Raw genomic sequence first — 19,383 nt, forward strand, 5'->3', positions numbered from 1 at the left:
TCGAAGGTGCGGCACTCGGGCAATTGTTCAACCCCAACGTGACCGAAGGGGCACACTGATACCGCACTTCGTCGAGGACCGGAACGAATACGCTTATGGTCGTCGCTGGCATTCCTGTTTGAACACGGTGGGACGCTATTGTCGTCGTTCCCTCTGGCAGCCCTGCAGTCGCGTCTCCCACAGAGGGCTCACCCACCCTCGCGGTGGTGTTCAGGGAATCCTCCCCATGCCTAACTTCGCCGAATTCCACACCAGGAAGGAAGCGCGAGCACAACAGTCCTCAATTAAACAGGGAAGATGCACTAATCCACTAGGCAGGGCAGCAGACCGAGAAGTGCAAGTCGACTCCTTGGGTGCAGGGAGACAGTATTCAGGGCCACCTATGCATCCATGCGGTGCCTACAAAATACCCCCAGTCGGATAAAAAAAACAGACCACGCTCAAAATTGGAGCTGCTGGCCTCCTCCACCGCGTGCCCTGAGCAAGAGCCCACTGTTCCGCTTGACTTGATGTGGTACTACAAGCAAACAGTGGTGAGTCGCCCCCGCGAGAAACGCTAAGAAATACGATGCGCCACTGTAATATTCATGTAAACGCGGCTATACATAGTGTAGCCCATGTTAGTGTGTCTTGGATTACGCCCACTTAATTCTCTTCTTCAACCCACAGCAGTGCTCAAGCCCATTAATCGTCATTAATCGCCATTTTTCAGAAAAAGCTTGCCACCTTAGCTTTGTGGCTTGAGAACGGAGATCAAATATTTTTCTTTATCTAATCCATCTCTTTTTCCTGTTCCTTGACAGCTCTTAGTATCGTAGGCCGCGTCGCTCACCGTTCATCTGGTGAATTCGTTTGTCTCCGCTTAATTGTGATAAAACCCCGCCTCAATCACACCGCATCCTTTATAAAAACAGGACTACATTAATTTTGCATGCATTTTGGCGATGGCTCTGTGGTCTTAGGCGTCAGGCAAATATGATGACCTAGTATGTTCTGGTGTCAACTCATAGGGATTTTGATAAGGCAGCGCGACATGTGAAGCATTCCACGCAGTGTTTGGTAATATACAATTGCAGCTGACGTGCCACCTTTCAATGCTGCTCTTTTTCTCGGGGGTAACTGCTCGCTTGAAAAACGCGCCCTCTTCAAACAGGACGTGTTCTGGAGATAAATCGCATTGTTCCCTGAACAAAAAACTTTCGATAAAACCATGTATAGAAATTACTACACTAACGCGCATGCCGTACTGTGACAAAGGCGGCGCATGGTGTGCAGTCATGGCGGGATTTCTAATAGCTTTCTGAATCTATTGTTCACTTTTCTGTGTCACGCACGGTTCAAGCAGCATTTTATTTTAATATAAGGGCTGTGCACATGCTGATTTATTTTCACAATACCAGAAGTAAAATCCCGAAAAGAGCGTAAGTTTTTTAAAACTGTAACGCCGTTTATGCAATGAGAAATAGTATATTTTATATAATTCCCATGAAACGAAAAAAAAAAACATCACTCTTTGAAATGCCGGTTCTTGAATAGAAATACGAGAGTTGCAAGAAATTTAAATCGCCTATGCTACCACAAATTGCAACAAAACAGAATCGCTGCATTTTGCATGAAAATACCAAATCTCATTGTGATGCGACATCAATAATTGAAAGAATGGTACTAACACTGAGCTCTTGCATGACAAAAAAAAAATGTCAGTCGATTTCGTTATTTAGGCCAAATGCGAATATGTGCGCTAGCATGACGTCTATTGTCGGTTGGAAGTGCCACCTCTTAGTGGGTCTCAAGCTACCACCTAATTACCACCCCAACTTCTTCCGTTTAGATGCTGTGCAAGTATCATTCGAATCACGTTTTCCTCGATCATCCTATCCGCTTCTGCTCATTACGCTTATCTCGATGCGCTTAGGGGTGGTGCCGCCTAATTAGCGCCCCAGGTTCTCGCCTGGTTACCACCGGCTACATCTTGGCAAGTAAGCCACCCGGTAGGAAGACGAATAGTGGCGCAGTGCCACAAGGCAGGTGTTTGAATGGGCTGCGACCCATGTTGATTTTCTCGAGCAGACTGTCATGATCAAATGGACTGCCGCCTGACAAGGTAGGCAGGCGCCCACCACCCGGTGGGCAGGTGAGCATCCTGCCACAAGACCGGCTTCAGACAAACACAACGAAAAAAGTTGGGGAATAGCCATTATAAGTGGTAGCACACTAAATGAACAGAAGAAACATATTGATGCAGCTTCCAGGCGCACGAAAAAGATCGTTTCTCTGCGTTTTTTCTCAGCTCTGTCGGAGGAGCATTCTAAGTAACCACGTTTTTTGGCCTCCCGCCCCACATACCATATTGACAAAAGACGTCGCTTTTCAAAATTATTTCTTTGGTGAACGCATCTCACCTCTGCTCATTTTTCGGTCACTCGGTGTGCTTAGATCGCAGTTTTAGTAATTTCGCGTCAACGTGTGACGCAGTTGTTGGTCGTGAAAGAAGGCAACTAATTGCAAATAACAAAACAAGCACAAATATCGAAAAATATACTGTTTGACAAAAATCGCAATCGAGAACCCCAGGGACAACGTTTTATGTGTCACGGAGTGGCATTGTCAGTACATGGCAAACAGTGTAGAAGTAAGACCATCGTTGCAGTCGTAATGAAGTGGCATTTCCAATATGGGGAACGCAGCGGACAATTAGGGCCATCGTTGGAGGTGTAATGAAGCGGCAATGTCAGTACGGGAGCAGTAGCAGACAATTAGGGCCACAGCTGTAAGTGTAATGAAGTGGCATTGTCAATATGGGGCTACAGTGGACAAGTAGGGACACCATGGGAGTGTAGTGAAGTGGCTTCACCAATATAGAGACAACGGCGGAGAAATAGCGCCATTGTTGGCGGTGCTATAAAATGTCATTGCCAGTAAGTGGTAACAGTGAACAGGTAAGGCTATTTCTGGATGTGTCACGGAGGAGCAATGCCAGTAATGGGACAATTAAGTCATCAATGGTTATATAGGCCTGACATAGTCAGCAGATATCCAATATTGGGCCTACGGTTGGTGCTGCCTCGGTAGGATCTTGCTGTCAGAAAAGGTAACGATCCTTTTCGCGTAAGCCTATGATCTCAAGCCACCAATGAATGTCACAAAAACATCCCGGGATCTGGTGACACCTGCGTGTCACTAGTGACCAACTCATTTTGCTTGTGTGTAGAGGGGTGCAGAGAAATGATTTTGCGCCATCGCTCCTAGTTGACGATGTACGACCTGACCTGTTAAGGTCTGTACAACGCAAACAAATTGTAGAATCAGTTTTTTGGTGGCCTGCAGACGTAACGGAACGCGCTGTTCTCAGGCCTTTCCTGTTGGTGATCTCAAAGCGCCTATACTGGCTGTATGATGGTGACAGCAAAAGCAGTGAGTAAAAAAATCTGCTGGTCCTAACAGCTGAGTGCAAATTTAACTTTTGTGAAGAACCACTGTCCCACGTCGCTCCCGCCAAACGTTTCCGTAGGTTTAGCCGTGGCAGTGAGGAGGAAACATTGCTGTCCACCGCTCTGTTCCACGCCAACGTCCGTCAAGGACAACGCCCAGGAACCTCGCGTGACACGCTTGACGAATCTTGGTTCCTTGCATTCGTAGGTCTAAGCATGTGCAGCGACGTCTTTCGGCCAGGGACACCACAAAGCAAGTATTCTCTGCAGACAGGGAGAGACCTAGTGTGACCGAATGGGTCTGCATTGCAGAAAGAACCCGCTTCGCTGTCACCGCTAGTGCTTATGCTGGTAACCGGATATCCAGACGCAGATGTCGTCAGCATAAATAGACATTCGCAGCGGTGTACGGCCACATGGTAGGACGTCCGACAGAGCTGCTGAGGTAATGTTAAACAACATCGGTGATAGTACGCTTCCTTGCGGCACTCCTCAAGACACTCCTTATGCTACGAAATGTATTTCCAAGGCGGACTCTCAACCTACGGTCGCACAGAAATTTTTGAACGAAGCGCAGAATGCACCCTGTCGCCTTCATACTATGTGGCTAAAAAATAATGGCTTCTGGTAGGACCCAGTCATAAACCTTCGACGCGTCCTGGAATAAAGCAAGGTTTGAGAGGCCGTTGCTCTTGTACGTTGTGCTCATGCAATGCAGTTTCCTAAATTCAAATTCTGTCCTGCGCGCTGAGATGGAAATAGAACCCAGTCATAAATTTTGTCATGGAACTTCTTGTTTCAGCCCATCAGGACAGCCGGTTGTAAGCCAGTCTCTTGGTTAGCTTTTAGACGCATGACGTGACCGACCCTGGTCTATACGGACAGAGATCCGCTACTATTTTCTGTGGCTTCAAAACAGACACCACCCCCGCTATCAACCAGAATGATAGAATGTTTGCCATTTTCAAAATTTCGTTAACAAAGTTTACCAGATCACTAAGATTTTCCTCCAGAAGATTTCTAAGCATTTGACTGGACACGCCATCAGGACCCATTGCGCATTGTCTTGCATTTCCACAAAGGCGGTACGCAACTCGCTCATTGTGAACAGAATGTCCATGGCAGTCGGAGTCAAGTCTATGCAAAAAGCGGTAATGTGATCGTCTTTGAGTGTGAGCTTCGGCAAATTCTTCAGCAATACACGTCAGACTTCGGTTTAAATGTAACTCCAGGATGTGAAAAACGTTTGCCTGACGATATTCTCCAAAGTAGTTCACAGTTGACCAATATCGTAAAATTGGTGCCAATGCGCTTAGTTTAGCACAAAACGACACCAACTATTATCTTCTAAGCTTTTTCGTGTACCCTGGAATAGCAGAATTTGGCCGATATAACGTAGTTTTAAAAGCCGGATTACCCCTGGCCCTTATGGGTGGGTCTCCGCTCTGACTTCCTCCTCGCAACGGAGAGGTTTTTTAATTTGAGGTGTGACACTGGGAAAGATGCAGGTAGGCTAATCGACGCAGTGGCAGCTGCGTGACTCCTGTTCATGTTGGCGAAGATTTCATCAAAGTGCGATTTTAGCTCACGCCTGTATTGATCCCAGGTAGTCACTCTGCCCGCTCTTATTCCTAATGTACTGAGACCAATAAAGTTAATGAAAATGGGGAAGTGACCTCTTGCTCTGCTATGAGGAAACATTGACCATAATGGCAACAAATCTTTAGAGCACAGGGTGATGCCTACACTGTACGAAGAAGGCGGATGGAAGAAATTTTGTGTTCCATCATCGGCAACAGACAGCATTAAGGAGTCCAGCAAATCCACCACGGACATCTCTTCCACGAACATCTGTACCTTTGCCTCCCCAAATAGAATGACAAGCATTAAAATCTATACATATGAAGAAAGACGCCGGACAGCAATTACATAGGATCTTTAAAAGGAATTTTAGACCAACTTTGATTTGTGTGCGCACGTTTCGACGTTTCTACATCATCATCATCATCATCATCATCATTATCATCATCAGCCTTACTACACCCCCTGCAGGGCAAAGGCCTCTCCCATGTCTCTCCAATTAACCCTATCCTTTGCCAGCTGCATCCACCCTTTGCCTGCAAACTTCTTAATCTCATCCGCCCACCTAACCTTCTGCCGCCCCCTGCTCCGCTTCCCTATATGTTCCCTATATGTGGCTTGCAGTCTAGGCATGGCTTAGATGGCTAGTACACGTGGCATGTTTATCAGAGACTAACCGCGAAAGCATTCCTGCTTGATTCTAATATGAGAATGTTTTTGGCCCGAGTGAGGAGGTGCTGTCGTCAGTAAGAGTGAATTCAGCAAATTGACTGAATGGCTTTATTTTGTGTGAAATACAGGTAATGACGTTGAAGAAGGTATGCTGACAATTTTTTTTCAAAATTGCGTACGCATATTTTGCACAGTGGAGAAGAAGTTATATCTGGTAAACGTATACGTTTATTCAAAATGCAGCCCTCCGGGCTCCTCTTTGTTACCTTTAGCGACCTTTAGCGACGCGTCGATGGAAAGTACATAGGTGCACAACGCTTATTGCATTCTCTAGATGTACCAAATAAGTTCGCGACTGGCCACTTGTATTTCGGTGAAACACTGGAGAAGATTTCCTCGCAGAAGCCCTCCTCTTCGTTATATTGATACCATTTGCGGACCTTGCTTGTGTATTCTCGAAACGCTGTTTCTTTTAAACATATCGTAGTGCCTGCAAGAGAGTAAATAGGACATCAGGATGAGCTATTTTAAAAATCCCAGGGTATTTTTCATGCCTTAAAATGAATGTGTCGAGCTACTGCTCACGTAATGCTGATAGAAACTGCTCTGTGTAATGACAACCGCGGCGCAAGTTTCATCGTTTATCTAAGGCGCTTCTAGCTTGCATGTATGTTTTGAGCCTCGGTATCATGCCTGTTTGCGGCATGACTTTTCCATTGTGATTTCTCGCTAACAGAGTATTCGCAATGATCTTTACGATCACATTAAGTCATATAGAAGAAGACAAACCAGCATTACCCGTGAATTTAATTTGTTTGGGCATCCTGTCTCATGTATTTCTACGTTCCTTAATAATAACTGTTTGGTCCTTCCGGTCTCCACAGATTCAGGGATGAGGTCGCACAATGGTAAAAAATGGCTACACTCCATTGCATTCTAGATTAACGGTAATGTTTTCTGTGTTGTCATATGCTAATTTTAAGCGTCTGGCGAACATGTATAATGAAACGACGAATGTACTTTCAATTGCCCGTTTGTAGCATTATACTCTGTGCATCGCATCGCAATTTAGTTCACAGGAAAAAAAAACAATAATATTCTGAGCTTCGATATCCACTCTATCTCTGTTTGCGCCGTAAGTCCACATAAAATCTTCTTGTTTCTAAATCATTCCTGTCAGCAGCTTCAAAGGCAGTGCTAGAAGCATTATGTTCTCTGTCAACCGACGCTCGAAATCATTTTTTCGCAAAAGTTCAACTTCTTTTCGAGTTAACCGTTGGAAAACAAAGAAGTCAATTTTCAACGGATTCCTGCTACAGAGAAAGGGTACAGAAAAATGCACAAGCAGGAAGGAAGAAAAAAAAGGTGGTCATTAGTTAGGATTACATCGGTGTCATTGGATTGCAATTCTTCTACATTGTAGACAGTTATCTTTCCGCCATAAAATAATTATACTAGTAATTTTGTATGTATTAACAGTATCGTGAGATAAATAAAGGAACATTCTCATATGCTTGCCATGGTTTCGGTGACTCTTGGCTTTCTTCCTATTGAATTTAAATGATTAAATAACATATTGTGTGACTAGCATTCAAACCCACGTCGCGCGAACAGATCAGCTTCGCTGGCCTTGACCATGAGCACTATGCAGTTGATGCTGCCAATGATGCATCGTGTCAAACTGCGACACACTCTCGCACTGTGCCTTGCACGTCGATCGTCGTCTATATGGACATTATGGACATTATGGGCATTAACTCACTAAAGCTATCGCGTCATACACTTAAAGTGGCCATGGCATGGTCGTTCTTTGTATTGCAGCTTTTTACTTCAGCAAATACTACAAGAGCCTATGATTCAACGTAAAAAAAAAACCTGGCAAAAACCTTCAATCTCTGTGCTTCCTACTGGAAGCCACGGTACTTGTAGAATGAAGCCTCATTTAGAAAGTGTGTGCACTATAATTTCAGCGTTGGGATAAAAAAGTTAGTTCCAAGCTTACTATTGCACTTGCGGTAGCAATCCGTCCGCGAGCTGAATTCGTTCGGCTGTTCAGCAAAGCAGTTCAAGGTTATGTAGTCCTCGCATCTTTTTGTCTGCGTGTTGTAGCCAAAGCGAAATATGGCTTGTCCTTCGCATCCGGATGACTTCGCGTCCTTGTAAATGTCGCACACTTTTTCACTGAGGTCTGAAATAAATTACACATTAGTTGGTTTCGTCGCCACCGTTTGCTTTAGTAGCAGAAACCTGGTTGCTCCTCTTCTGTGGCATCAAATGAAAGCGTGCCCGATTTTGTGATGCCTGCAGGCGCATTAACAGTATTCATGTTCCCTTGAATAAGCTGCGGTGCTTCTATTCATCGCGTTTGTACCTTCTTCATATCATGTGAGCTTTTAATAGTATAATCAGAACGAGGAAAAGCGTCGATTGTGCTGCTGCAGGTCCTTGCAGCAGTACTTCTTTTTCCGCGTTTCTATACTCCACCATTCTATACTGAGAGCTTCTCACACTGAAAGTTTGATCCTCGCAACCTGGCCTTAAAAATAAGGAAATAAGGAAGCCGGCTTCTACTGGTCCGTGAAAGTAAATACTTCTCATTCTGCATTTTCGCCCATTGGGGGCAGGCTTCAGTTTCATCATATTTTCAACAAAAGGCCGTTTCCCGTTCTGTAATTCGTAGTATAATTATCCTAATGAATTAAGAACAGTATTGTGGGACACATCCTGTGCAAAAAAAAAATTGATGCAGTAGCACAGTGGTTTGGGCCCGTTGGCTGCTATCCAAAACGCAGACAATATTCGCAGCATAAATACAACGCACACAGAAGACCAGGAACAAACAAGACAGGACTCTGCTGAACTTCCTACTGATTTTATTTTAAAAAACTCGACGTTTAATTACACTCAGTTATCGTTAGGCAAAGCCTAATCACATTCCTCCATAAAATGCCATTTCATTCTCAAGCAACCACAGTGGAGGCGTGCTGACGCAATTGTCGCCAGCTTTCTTAGTAAAGCAAGCTTCCATAATTTCACGCTGAAGCTTATCCTTGGCGTAACCCAGACACTGCGCCCTGTTAAACATTAGTTTACATTTGTAAGTCCGGCAATGTACAGCAAGATGGTCGCTTATACCATCATTAACAAGATGAAAGTGCTCTAGCACCCTGTTTGGCCAATATACACTTTTTTTCAGTAAGAGGAACGCTAGAAACGTTATTTGTTACATAATTTTTGAACTTTTTGACGTGCTTAATATTACACGGCACCTTCTTCTTCCTTGTTATCATTGGTAATATTTTTGGCAGCTTGGATGCTGCAGAAAAAAAAACAGTGTTAACGTTATATGGGCTCGCAATTTTCTTCAGGTTGTGGGATATCTAATGTAGGTACAGAATTACCTGAGTGCTTTTTCTGTTTCTTTTCTTTTTCCTCCGCATTTTACGTCTCTTTCTTGCATCAGGCTCCGACAAGCAGGTGAAATGCAATCTTCAGCAACACTAGACATGCGTTGCCGCTCGACTTGCTGATTAACACTACCGGCAATTGATGCGGGCAAGTTTTTTACAAGGCAGCGTTGATGTAGTTCATGAAAATCTCGTGTTTTGTGAATTTAGATTGAGCGCTATTAAAAGGAAGAAAGGTCTTTTGCAACCTAGGGATATACTTCCAACAGATGTGGTTAGTTATGGAAGAAATTCTGAGATATAAAAATTTTGTACTGTTTGCGCAGGGAAGTTTGTACATGAATTTTAAACCTCCTGCTGCGCCTTTAAAAGCCATGATAATTTCTGCACCTCCTTCGCCAAGGGATGAAATATGCGCATTGTCAAGAATCGCCAAGTAATCGCCGACATATCTAAAAATTCCTTTAGCATGAAGGTCCTTTAGTAAACTGTTAATGTGCTTATCAACAAAACAAAAGAAAGATGTCACACAGTATGGGACCTACTGAAGAACCTATGCAAATGCCAGTCTTTTGGGTATAAAAATTATCATTAAAATTGATGGCTGTTTTTTGAAGACAAAATCCTAAAAGCCTTAGAAAGTTATCACTGTTGACACCTGAAAAAGTACGAAAAGGCACTTTTCTCTTCTCTTCAATCAACTGCCTTACGGATATATACAATTCGTTGTGCGGTACGGAATAATAATGTTCTTCAATGTCTACGGGCGACAGAACACCACCACTATGAAGAAGCTTACAACATCCACCGAGCAAATCCTCCGCATGATACATCGTATCCGAAATAAACACCATGGCATGAAGGAAAGGGACACCATCCGCTTAGTGCAAGCTTTCGTGATCTCTCGGATAATGTACGGGACGGCATTCCTTAACCTCTCCAGGTCGGAAATTGAAAAGTTGGAGGTACTCATCAGGAAAGCCTACAAGACGGCACTGGGGCTACCAAACTCCACGCCAACAGCAAAGCTCATGGCTCTAGGAGTACATAATACCCTCAAAGAGATGTGGGAAGCACAATGGTTCTCACAACTGAATCGGCTCGCACTCACAAAACCCGGCAGAGAACTGCTCGATAAAATCCATGTTAATCTGCCCTATACAATTGACCAAAGGGAAGAGGTCCCACGCGATGTGAGAAGACGCATAAACGTGCACCCCATTCCGCGGAATATGCATCCCGCATATAACACCGAGAGGAGGAAAGCAAGAGGTGAATCCCTGCAGAAGAAATGGGACAAGCAAATTAATACCCTTTACGTGGACGCAGCAGGACCAAATAATGGAGTCATGACTATTGTGGTCTCAACGCCTTCAGGGTCGATGGTGAACTGCGCCTCGGTGAAAACATCTAACCCCACTCACGCAGAGGAGGCAGCTATTGCATTAGCTGTAGCATCTAACCCCAACGCCGTTGTGCTCACTGATTCCCAGAACGCCTGTCGAAACTTCAATAACGGATTAATTCACAAGTCAGGGTTGTCATTGCTGACTAAGCATCCACCCAACCAGGTCTCAGTAATCTGGTTCCCCGGTCACCTGGAACTACCAGGAGGAAACGAAGCCGCCCACAGGCATGCCCGAGCTCTTCTATACCGGACGTTTCCCCCTGATGACCATGAAGGGTGCCGCGACCTAATAGGCTTAGCAGTGTATGCTGACAATCTTGCGCCATACAGAACAGCCAGAAAGGAGTACCCAACACCACACAAATCCCTCAACAAGTTAGAAGAGAACACCCTTAGGAGACTACAAACCAACACCTACCCAACACCAGCTAAATTACACCAGTGGTACCCTACACTATACTCTCCACAGTGTCCACATTGTGGAGCGGTAGCTAACCTCTACCATATGGTGTGGGCATGCCAATATAATCCCTTAGTTGACCCCATTCCCAACCCCTCGGAGGAGCAGTGGGAGGCTATTCTGCTCAGCGATGATCCTGACCGTCAGCACTGGCTGGTGGGGAGGGCCAGCGCAGCAGCAGCAGCCAGTGGACTACCGGACTAGGCGGTCCACCCACATGTTCGGAGAACATTGAAGAAATAAAGACGTTTGTAATCAATCAATCAATCAATGTCTACGGAGAAACCGATGGTATCAGAAGCAGTCAGGTTTTGCTCTTGGCTGAGTTCTTGGACGATCTCGTGCGATCTTTCTATCAGGAAAGAATCTTCGAACTTCAACCTGCCATTTCAGGTACTGTCCAACAGCAGATTGTCAACAGTTCTTTTCTCAAACAATTACTCGAAACGGGAATTTCGGTTTTTGTGCTTTACAGCAGAACAAAGATTCTGGGCTTCCGTTTTCAGATTTCTTGACTAGACTTTCGACGGAATCGAGACACATTTCATGTTGAGACGACCTTCAGTTGTCTTCTGGGATTTCTTTTTGAATTTTGTTTCGTTGAAGTTCTTCAGTATAGCCTGATTAGCCTTTCCTTGGTACAATCCTCTGGGCAAGACTACAAATCCTCCCTCTTTATCGGGCGGGAATACCATAAAGTCATACTCCTTTAAACACCTGACAACCTTCTGATGTTGAGGAGGACGATTTGAACTGCCACTCACATTTTTTATCACGGATCGGATTCTTCCCTGGTGGCTCCGTCTTTGTCACGTTCCTTTGCTCTTCCAGCGATGCTACGTGCCATGGCCAGGAGCTCATGCTTTTTGAGGCGGGCTCAAAACAAAATTTTGGCCCTTTCTCCAGAATCCCGCGAGCCTTGTCAGAAAGTTGGGCGTCGCTAAGTACGGTGACCTTGCTAGGAGCAATCTGGATTCTTTTTCTTGGCGAATGAAGATGACCGGCCTTCTGCCACAAGAACTCCGTGCTCTGTGCAGCCAATTTCTTATTTTCGGCGTAATTCTTTGAACTTGTGCACGAATCTTTTGCGGTACGCGGGCCTTGGGCGAGTACATGTAGCCAGTTTTCGTAGAGTCGAACTTGGCGCCAGTATTCAGACTTGAGGACCTTGCACAGTCATCTCGCGTGGCCGATGGCTGGTGACATAACTTCCAAGAGGGCTTTAACCTCTAAGGCAACCACACCTTGCTTGATGCAGAAAGACGTAATGGCCAAACAAGGCGTTGTTTTAACGAAAAAGCGCTAGAACACTTTAATCTTATTAAGGATGGTATAAGCGGCCATCTTGCTGTACACAGCCGGACTTGTAAATGTAAACTAATGTTTAACAAGGCGCCGTTTTTGGGTTACGCCAAAGGTAAGCTTCAGCGTGAAATCATCGCAGAATTCTTTATGAAGAAAGCTGCTGACAATTGTGTCAGCATTCCTTCATTGCCAATGCTGTAGAATTAAATAGCTCTTTGGAAGGAATGTGATAAGGTTTTACCTCAAGATAACAGAATGTATCTAAACGTCGGGTTTTTTAAAATAAGATCAGTAGGAAGTGCAGCACAGTCCAGTCTTCTTTGTTCCTGGTCTTCTGTGTACGTTTTATTTTTGCTTCGAATCTTGACTGCATTATAAAAAAAATTGAGGGGTCTTAAACCACAGCCCTGATGAAGAAAATTCGGTAGCTTTAGGTTGTCTGCTATTCTGTCTACAATTTGTGTCTAATTATCTCCTTGGCGATTTTCCCGCCAAAACTCTGGTTGGAGCCGATTCTTTTGCCTTTAATTGAAATGCATGTGTCATCACCTTACGAAATAATTGGGAAGTTCCATTTGATTATCATATGGAATTACGTTAATCTGACCCACTAATTAACCTTAATCTACCCTGTAATTACCACTAATCCTCCACAATTAATTTTCTGGCGTGAGCCTGCTTGCAAATTTTTGGGGGTGGGACAACTTCACATTTTGAGAGTCCTCAGATTTTCAAATTTGGCGGTACGCTATGATTGGTTCACTGGGTGACGTGGTTTTGAAGATGCCACAACCCTCTGAATCGCATTCATAGCTCGTAGTGCTATGAATGCCCCGAAAGGCGGCTGTTTTAAATACAGCCACCGGTGGAACTTGTGAAACTCGGGTTGCTCTTCCCCTGCTTCAGTGAGGCTCATGAGCAGCGGGACGGCGGGCAGGTGCAATTCCGTTTAAATCATTTGAATTAATTCATTGCCACGTGCCACGGAGGCCACGTAGCTCACAGCCCTGCAGGAAGGTCGCCACTTGACATGGTTGCCAGGTTGCGATGACGTAACAAAGGATACGTGACCTCTCTTGATCAATCAGGGAATCTTGTCACGGAGAAGTGGAAATTTTTATGTGATATGGCAACTTAAATACCACCCCCTCAAAATCCACAAAAGGAACCTGCAATAATGGGATCGGCTTAATTTCCTGACAAATATCTCTGAACTACATAAAAAAAATTGACACTTAATGCAACTCAATGTTAGCGAAGTCATCAGTTAACCATCCGCAAATATTGGATAGCACTACAGCTGATGTGATAAAGGAAACTTGAGATGTGGCTTTTTTTCATAGATTAATTCTCTGCTTTTCTTATGAAAAGGCAGAACTGTAACACGAGGAAAAGAATAATAGGCAAGGTTTAGGCGCCTAAATTTATCCATGCACTAGAGGTTGGAGTTACTCACCTCTACCAGATATCTCCGCCAATTTCGCTGCCTCCGTGTGGCCGAACCCATCCGAACTTGCCCCTTGAAAATCGGATTAGTGAATTTCGTTGAATATGCCTTCCATTTGAAACGATTATTGATGAATCGTTACTATACAAGCAAAGGCTGGGACGGGAAAAACACATTTACTCCGACCAGTTTAATCCACCGCTCAAGCTACACCACCCCATCGAACTAATTACTCATTGTTCTCTTTTTCGTTTTCTTGCTGCAGAGCTCTTAAATATATTACTATAAACTATCAGACTATCAGATGATATATAAATAGGCGCTCGTCCCTGTCGTTTTGCGTCTTTCGTCCTTGTCTTTTTCGCGCAGTGAAGTCAAGATATATCAGGGTGCTTCTGGGAAGACTAAATTTACAAAACTTGGTTTTTTGAGATAAAAATATGGCTTTTCCGGCATAATATTACCAATTCTGCCGGGCGCCAAAAACCAGAAAACCATTTTAACTGTTTACCTGTTTAAGTAGTTTCTATTAATTACCCCTTCAACTACTGAATTTAGGCTCCAGGTTACGGCCGGAGATTTGTAGCCGGTCGTTAGTAATGGCCATATAAGTTTCAAGAATTTTTGAAAAAAGCAAGTACCTTTGTCGCTTGGGCCCGGCCAATTTTGACAACTTTGTAGCAAAATACATCCATTTGTGAAAAGCATGCAGGCAAAGCAACCCCCCCCCCCCCCCCCCAGTGCATGTAACTAGTCGAAATAGGCAAATTTTATTGAACCACAGCGCCAAGAGTAATGCCGTTTTCGATATTGCAAAAACGACCGGATGCTAATCTCTGTTTCCAACCATGCACCTAGCTCTAATACTCAAAATAGTCAATTAAACGGAAGCTAGCTAACCAGCTTACTAGAAATCACAATCCACCGGCTTTCTGGTGTCCGCCAACTTTGGTAATAATATGCCGCAAAAGCCATACTCTTACGATCGCGAACTGCGCTAGTTGGAAAGGGTTCATACTCAGTTAAAGTAGCGCGAAAAACACGAACATGAGAGTGGAGAGCCGCATTTGTCCTCTCCCCTGTTAGTCCATGTTTTTCGCGTTGGTTTATTTCACTATATTTTTACCCCGAAAAGCCTATTTTTGAAAATTACTTCGTATTCTCTGGAACGCCTGGTTTATCGTTTCGTATGCACAAACAAGCAGTATGAGCACTTTACATAAATATGTGGAATATTAAACACCATATTGAGAATATTTTTTTGTTCTTGTTTTCTTGTTTTTACTTTTTGTTTACTTTTTGTGTGCTCACACTGCATCTTTAACAATCACCTCTGACGTACACATTTTGTTTATATTAAGCAGCCCTCACACTAATGCTGTGCCAGAGTTGTGGAATTGCTGCATTAAAATACATACCACGTGAAACCGTAAAACATTAATCAAACACTCCTGATTCTGATTCTTGCGGCTACAAATAAGAAAATATATTTCTGTGCCGAACAGAACGGTATAAACGCTACCCCGTAGTGTTCCGCGAATTTGAGCATGTAAAACATGAGTTAAAACAGTAAACTTAGCAAACGTGTATGTAACACTCTTCCAGCTGGTTGAAACTCCCGTCTGAAGCTTTACTCTCGATTTTATCGTTTTTTTTTTTGTCTCACTTGACGAAGTAGTAAATAATAGGCATTACTAGCCAGTGACAAGGAATAAAATACGAGGCATGAGGCACGCTGGAGTAGTGGCTTCTGGTTTAGTCTCAATCACATGAGGCTTTTTAAGGTGTATAAAAATATATGCCAAGAGCACGTTCGCGATGATTCTGCAACGAAAGGCAGATATAAAACTTTCGTGATTTTGTGAAGTCACACGTTGGATCCTTCGAACGGATCCTCATGCGTGCTGCTCGTAAAATGCATTAATTTGGGGCGGGCTCACAGTTCAGTCAAGTCAACACCGCCGTTGTAACGCTCGAATAGACTGGTCAAAAATTTGCCTGCAGCGCAATCTGAAATTATCAGCGCAGGGCCGCTGGCACCAACCATTTTCTCATCACTATGAAAACATGTAACCTCACTAGTACTCACCAAGCACAATTCCGCATAGTTGGCATTGCTTGGTAATAGGATAGTAAAAACACGGTGTGGAGATCAACCTTCCTCCGAGTAGTAAATTATAACCTCTCCAATACATGCTCGAAACCATTACATGCACGAACCATGGGCAATATGAACACGAGCTCTACAAGGTTGTTCAAACGCCCATTGTACACCGAGCCATAGACGAATGCAGTATGTCATGCACCAAGGACCCTAATAACATGACACCTGTTTGTTCTGGAAGCCTGGTCGGTTCTTTAACGGTCATGCTCTCTTTTTTTCTACCTCCTCACGCTTGGAGAAGCGGCGACCGTAGCCTGCGTAATTATTCTATATGTACACCGCAACCTTGACCCTTGAGCAATCCCGCGGGACGAGAAGCCAGAGCCACGCTTCCTCCAACGGTAATGAGCGCATCGAAAAGTATATTGTTCGCTTCCTATTTTTAAAAGGCCACCAGGTTGGCTGAGTGGTTATAGCGTTCGGCTGCTGACCCGAAAGACGCGGGTTCGATCCCGGCTGTGGCGGTCGAATTTCGATGGAGGCGAAATGCTAGAGGCCCGTGTACTGTGCGATGTCAGTGCACGTTAAAGAGCCCCAAGTGATCGAAATTTCCGGATACTTTGACTCCGGCGTCCCTCATAGCCAGAGTCGTTTTGGGACGTTAAACCCGCGTAAACGAGACCTATATGCCTAATTTGAGAAAGTTACCGCGTGAGCGCCGGCAGTCCGTCTTTTATTGTCACCTGATCAATAATGTGCTCATATCGTTCCGGTGCCCTACACAATCACTTAAAAGCACGTTGAACTCCATAATAAAGTTGTGTAAGTATATTAAGAGCGTAGTTTAAACAAAATATCTAATGAGGTCAATTTAGCTTCATGTGAAGCACTCACCACTTAGGAGCAACAGCTGGAAAAACAAAAATGCCATTTTGATTCTTGCTAGGTACGCGGCATCTGAAACACGCCGTTCTCGTATCAGTGGTGCCCATTTTTATATAGCAAATGCTGGCTAAGACAATTTATAATAAACGTCATAAAGATAAGGAATGACGAATACCTGGAAATTTTTTGTTTAAATATTATCTGACCGCTTCGTATTAGTATAAAGCGGTCATATACCTTTAAATGGACCCTAAAGAATTTCCTGCTTTAAAGCTGACCTGTACTTTTCCGAGCCTTCTAGGAATCTGTGAACATAAGCTCGGATGTTGATGTTGTTATTTAAATTGATCGCTGAGAACCCATTTGTTCAAATGGCAGTAAACTAAATTTTCTCAACGTGTTAACTTGAGAAGGGTAAAAAAACTGACTCTAAATCATCATTGTTTATTTTATCTTTCTTCCAGCACTGTGAAAAAGAAAATCTTGTTGCTCTTTATGAGCCTCAACTTTTCAATGAGAAAGACTGGCGTGTTTGTATCAAATACATATATGTAGACCTCCCTACGTCACAAACACTTTCGCAGAGGTCTAAGGAGCGTGTTTATTTTTCTTTATTCCTAAGCCGCTTCAAGCTTCATTGGGCAAAAAGCTATTCTGAAGGATGTCATCGTAGAAAGAATAAACGCGCTAGCACTAACTAAATGAATACCTTTTTATGGACGCATATAGTTTGTACCTTCTCCTAGGAGCCTTTAAGAATGGAATGAATATATAAAATGAATGAGTTCATCCATGGTCAGAAAGACGGCAAAACTAATTTCACACAGCATAATGCATTATTAACTCCATATTTGTGAACGGAATTTAAAGGGACGATGATGTGATCAAATCTTGAGCAGGCGCCATGGATGAGCGGTGGTTTTTATTTTTGTTCTTCAAAGATACGTGCTGGTTTTCTTCGTAAAGCTATTTTGACTTCCTTTAGTCCCCATTTCAGAGACGGGTGGTGATTGTCGAAGAACGTCACACTGCCTTAGGGAATCTATCGTTACGCGCAATTTCTCCTCAAGCAATTTCGAGAGTACTTAGCATTTAGTGAAAGGTGTTAAGTAAGAATGGAATGCTCATTATATTCGTTATAACAGGTATATTTTCTACGGGTCCAAATGTCAATCAAGCGTTTACGCAACTGAATTTATTTCAGTAAAGAATACTTGTACGTTCCAGGAATATGAGTAAAAAAAGACACGGTAGAGCTGATTTACGAGGCTTCCATATCCTTAGTATATTCGCCGGAATAATGAATAAAACAATATGGGTATATTGTTGGCCTCTCACTTGCAGAGAGGCCATCGTCCCGCCTCACTTCAAGTGGCGCATGTAAACAGTGGCATGACGCCTAGGCGCGATGCGCTAGCCTCTAGGTAGTGGTTTTACATGAGGGGTGGGCGGCTTCACAAAAAGAGATGTTCAATTGCTGTTCTGAAGTTTGTCGTACTGAAATGGTGCACTGCTTTTTCAGGCTGACCATTCCAGTCTTTCGCTGTGTGTGGTAAGAATGCGGCCAGTGACTACACAAAATGGAAAACGGAAACTTACCGTTTTTCCTCCATAAAAACGCAGCCGCCACGGTCGGGTTTGAACCCGGGAACTCCGACTACTGATCCGGAGTTCCCGGGTTTGAACCCGACCGCGGCGGCTGCGTTTTTATGGAGGAAAAACGCTAAGGCGCCCGTGTGCTGTGCGATGTCAGTGCACGTTAAAGATCCCCAGGTGGTCGAAGATACTGCGCCATTTCCTTTCCCCAAAAACCAATTATTATTATTATTATTTAAATTTCCGCCGCCAACTACAGCTTTCGGAGTGAGGATGTGGTGCTATGGAGTCTTCATCGTCCAAAGTTGAATTGCTTGCCTCTAAATCCTCAGACGACACAGGAAAGCGTGGCCGAAGCCGGCGGTTCACTACACACAAAATACAGGAATAACGTTCGTATAGGGGAATCTGCCTTCGGCTCTACGCTGTGGCACGTCCATGCCCGTCGTAGGAGCGGTACCCATCGCCCTGGCCAGTTCCGCGCAGTCCGGAATGCATGTTGTGTTTCGATTGTCAATCAAACCTCAGAGATTTTCGTGCTCCTTGTCAGACTGAAAGCAATTCTCAAGAAGGCTGACTTTATCCCTAATAAGCTTAGAGGGCTAGCGGCGTAGAATTGAATAATTCATTTCCCTAAACGTATCGTAAGCAACAAGATTTAAATCATTTCTATCCGCCACTGTGCCGCAGTGGTTAGGGCGCTCGGCTACTCAGCCGGAGTTCCTGGGTTTGAGCCCTGCCGCCGCAGCTGCATTTCGATGGAGGCGAAACGCAAAGGCGGCCATATGTACTGGATGGATGGAAAGAACTTTTAAAAGGCGAAAAAAAATCTTCCAGGGTGGTCCCGTACTTGTCCAGGAGTCCACGGGCGTGTGCCTCATATGAAGCCCGATCCACCAGCCATTTCTGGCCGTCGGGCTGAGCGGTTCGTAAAGCAGCCTCCCAGGAAGAATGAGTGGGATTGGGGATAGGGGGTACTGCCTGTGGGGAAGGACATTCTCAAAGGTAGTGGAAAATAGTGAACCTGGGCACGCCACAGGTGTTACAATGAGGAGGGAAGCTGGGGTGAAAGCATGAGAGACGGTAA

General features: G+C 44.3%; 1 protein-coding gene across 1 annotated transcript; it reads right to left on the reverse strand.

Moving 5' to 3' along the window:
* Positions 1–5,889: 5,889 nt before the first annotated feature.
* Positions 5,890–16,762, reverse strand: LOC144135456 (uncharacterized). The gene is made up of 4 exons (XM_077668118.1): positions 16,710–16,762; positions 13,721–13,783; positions 7,687–7,872; positions 5,890–6,174 (listed from the first exon to the last, which is right to left on the reverse strand). Exons 1-4 carry the CDS (start codon positions 16,744–16,746, stop codon positions 5,963–5,965), a joined length of 498 nt encoding a protein of 165 aa, XP_077524244.1. The 5' UTR covers positions 16,747–16,762; the 3' UTR covers positions 5,890–5,962.
* Between the last annotated feature and the right edge of the window lie 2,621 nt (positions 16,763–19,383).

The sequence above is a fragment of the Amblyomma americanum genome, chromosome 5 (assembly GCF_052857255.1).
Source record: "Amblyomma americanum isolate KBUSLIRL-KWMA chromosome 5, ASM5285725v1, whole genome shotgun sequence".
NCBI lineage: Eukaryota > Metazoa > Arthropoda > Arachnida > Ixodida > Ixodidae > Amblyomma > Amblyomma americanum.

What these genes read in the sequence shown, in the direction of transcription:
- LOC144135456 (XM_077668118.1), bottom strand. Translation starts at nt 16,746, where the DNA reads ATGGCATTTTTGTTTTTCCAGCTGTTGCTCCTAAGTG. An exon ending in CCAGCTGTTGCTCCTAAGTG is followed by an intron (nt 13,784 to 16,709) that starts GTGAGTGCTTCA and finishes CCGATTTTCAAG; the next exon opens with GGGCAAGTTCGGATGGGTTC. An exon ending in TTGCTACCGCAAGTGCAATA is followed by an intron (nt 6,175 to 7,686) that starts GTAAGCTTGGAA and finishes ACTCTCTTGCAG; the next exon opens with GCACTACGATATGTTTAAAA.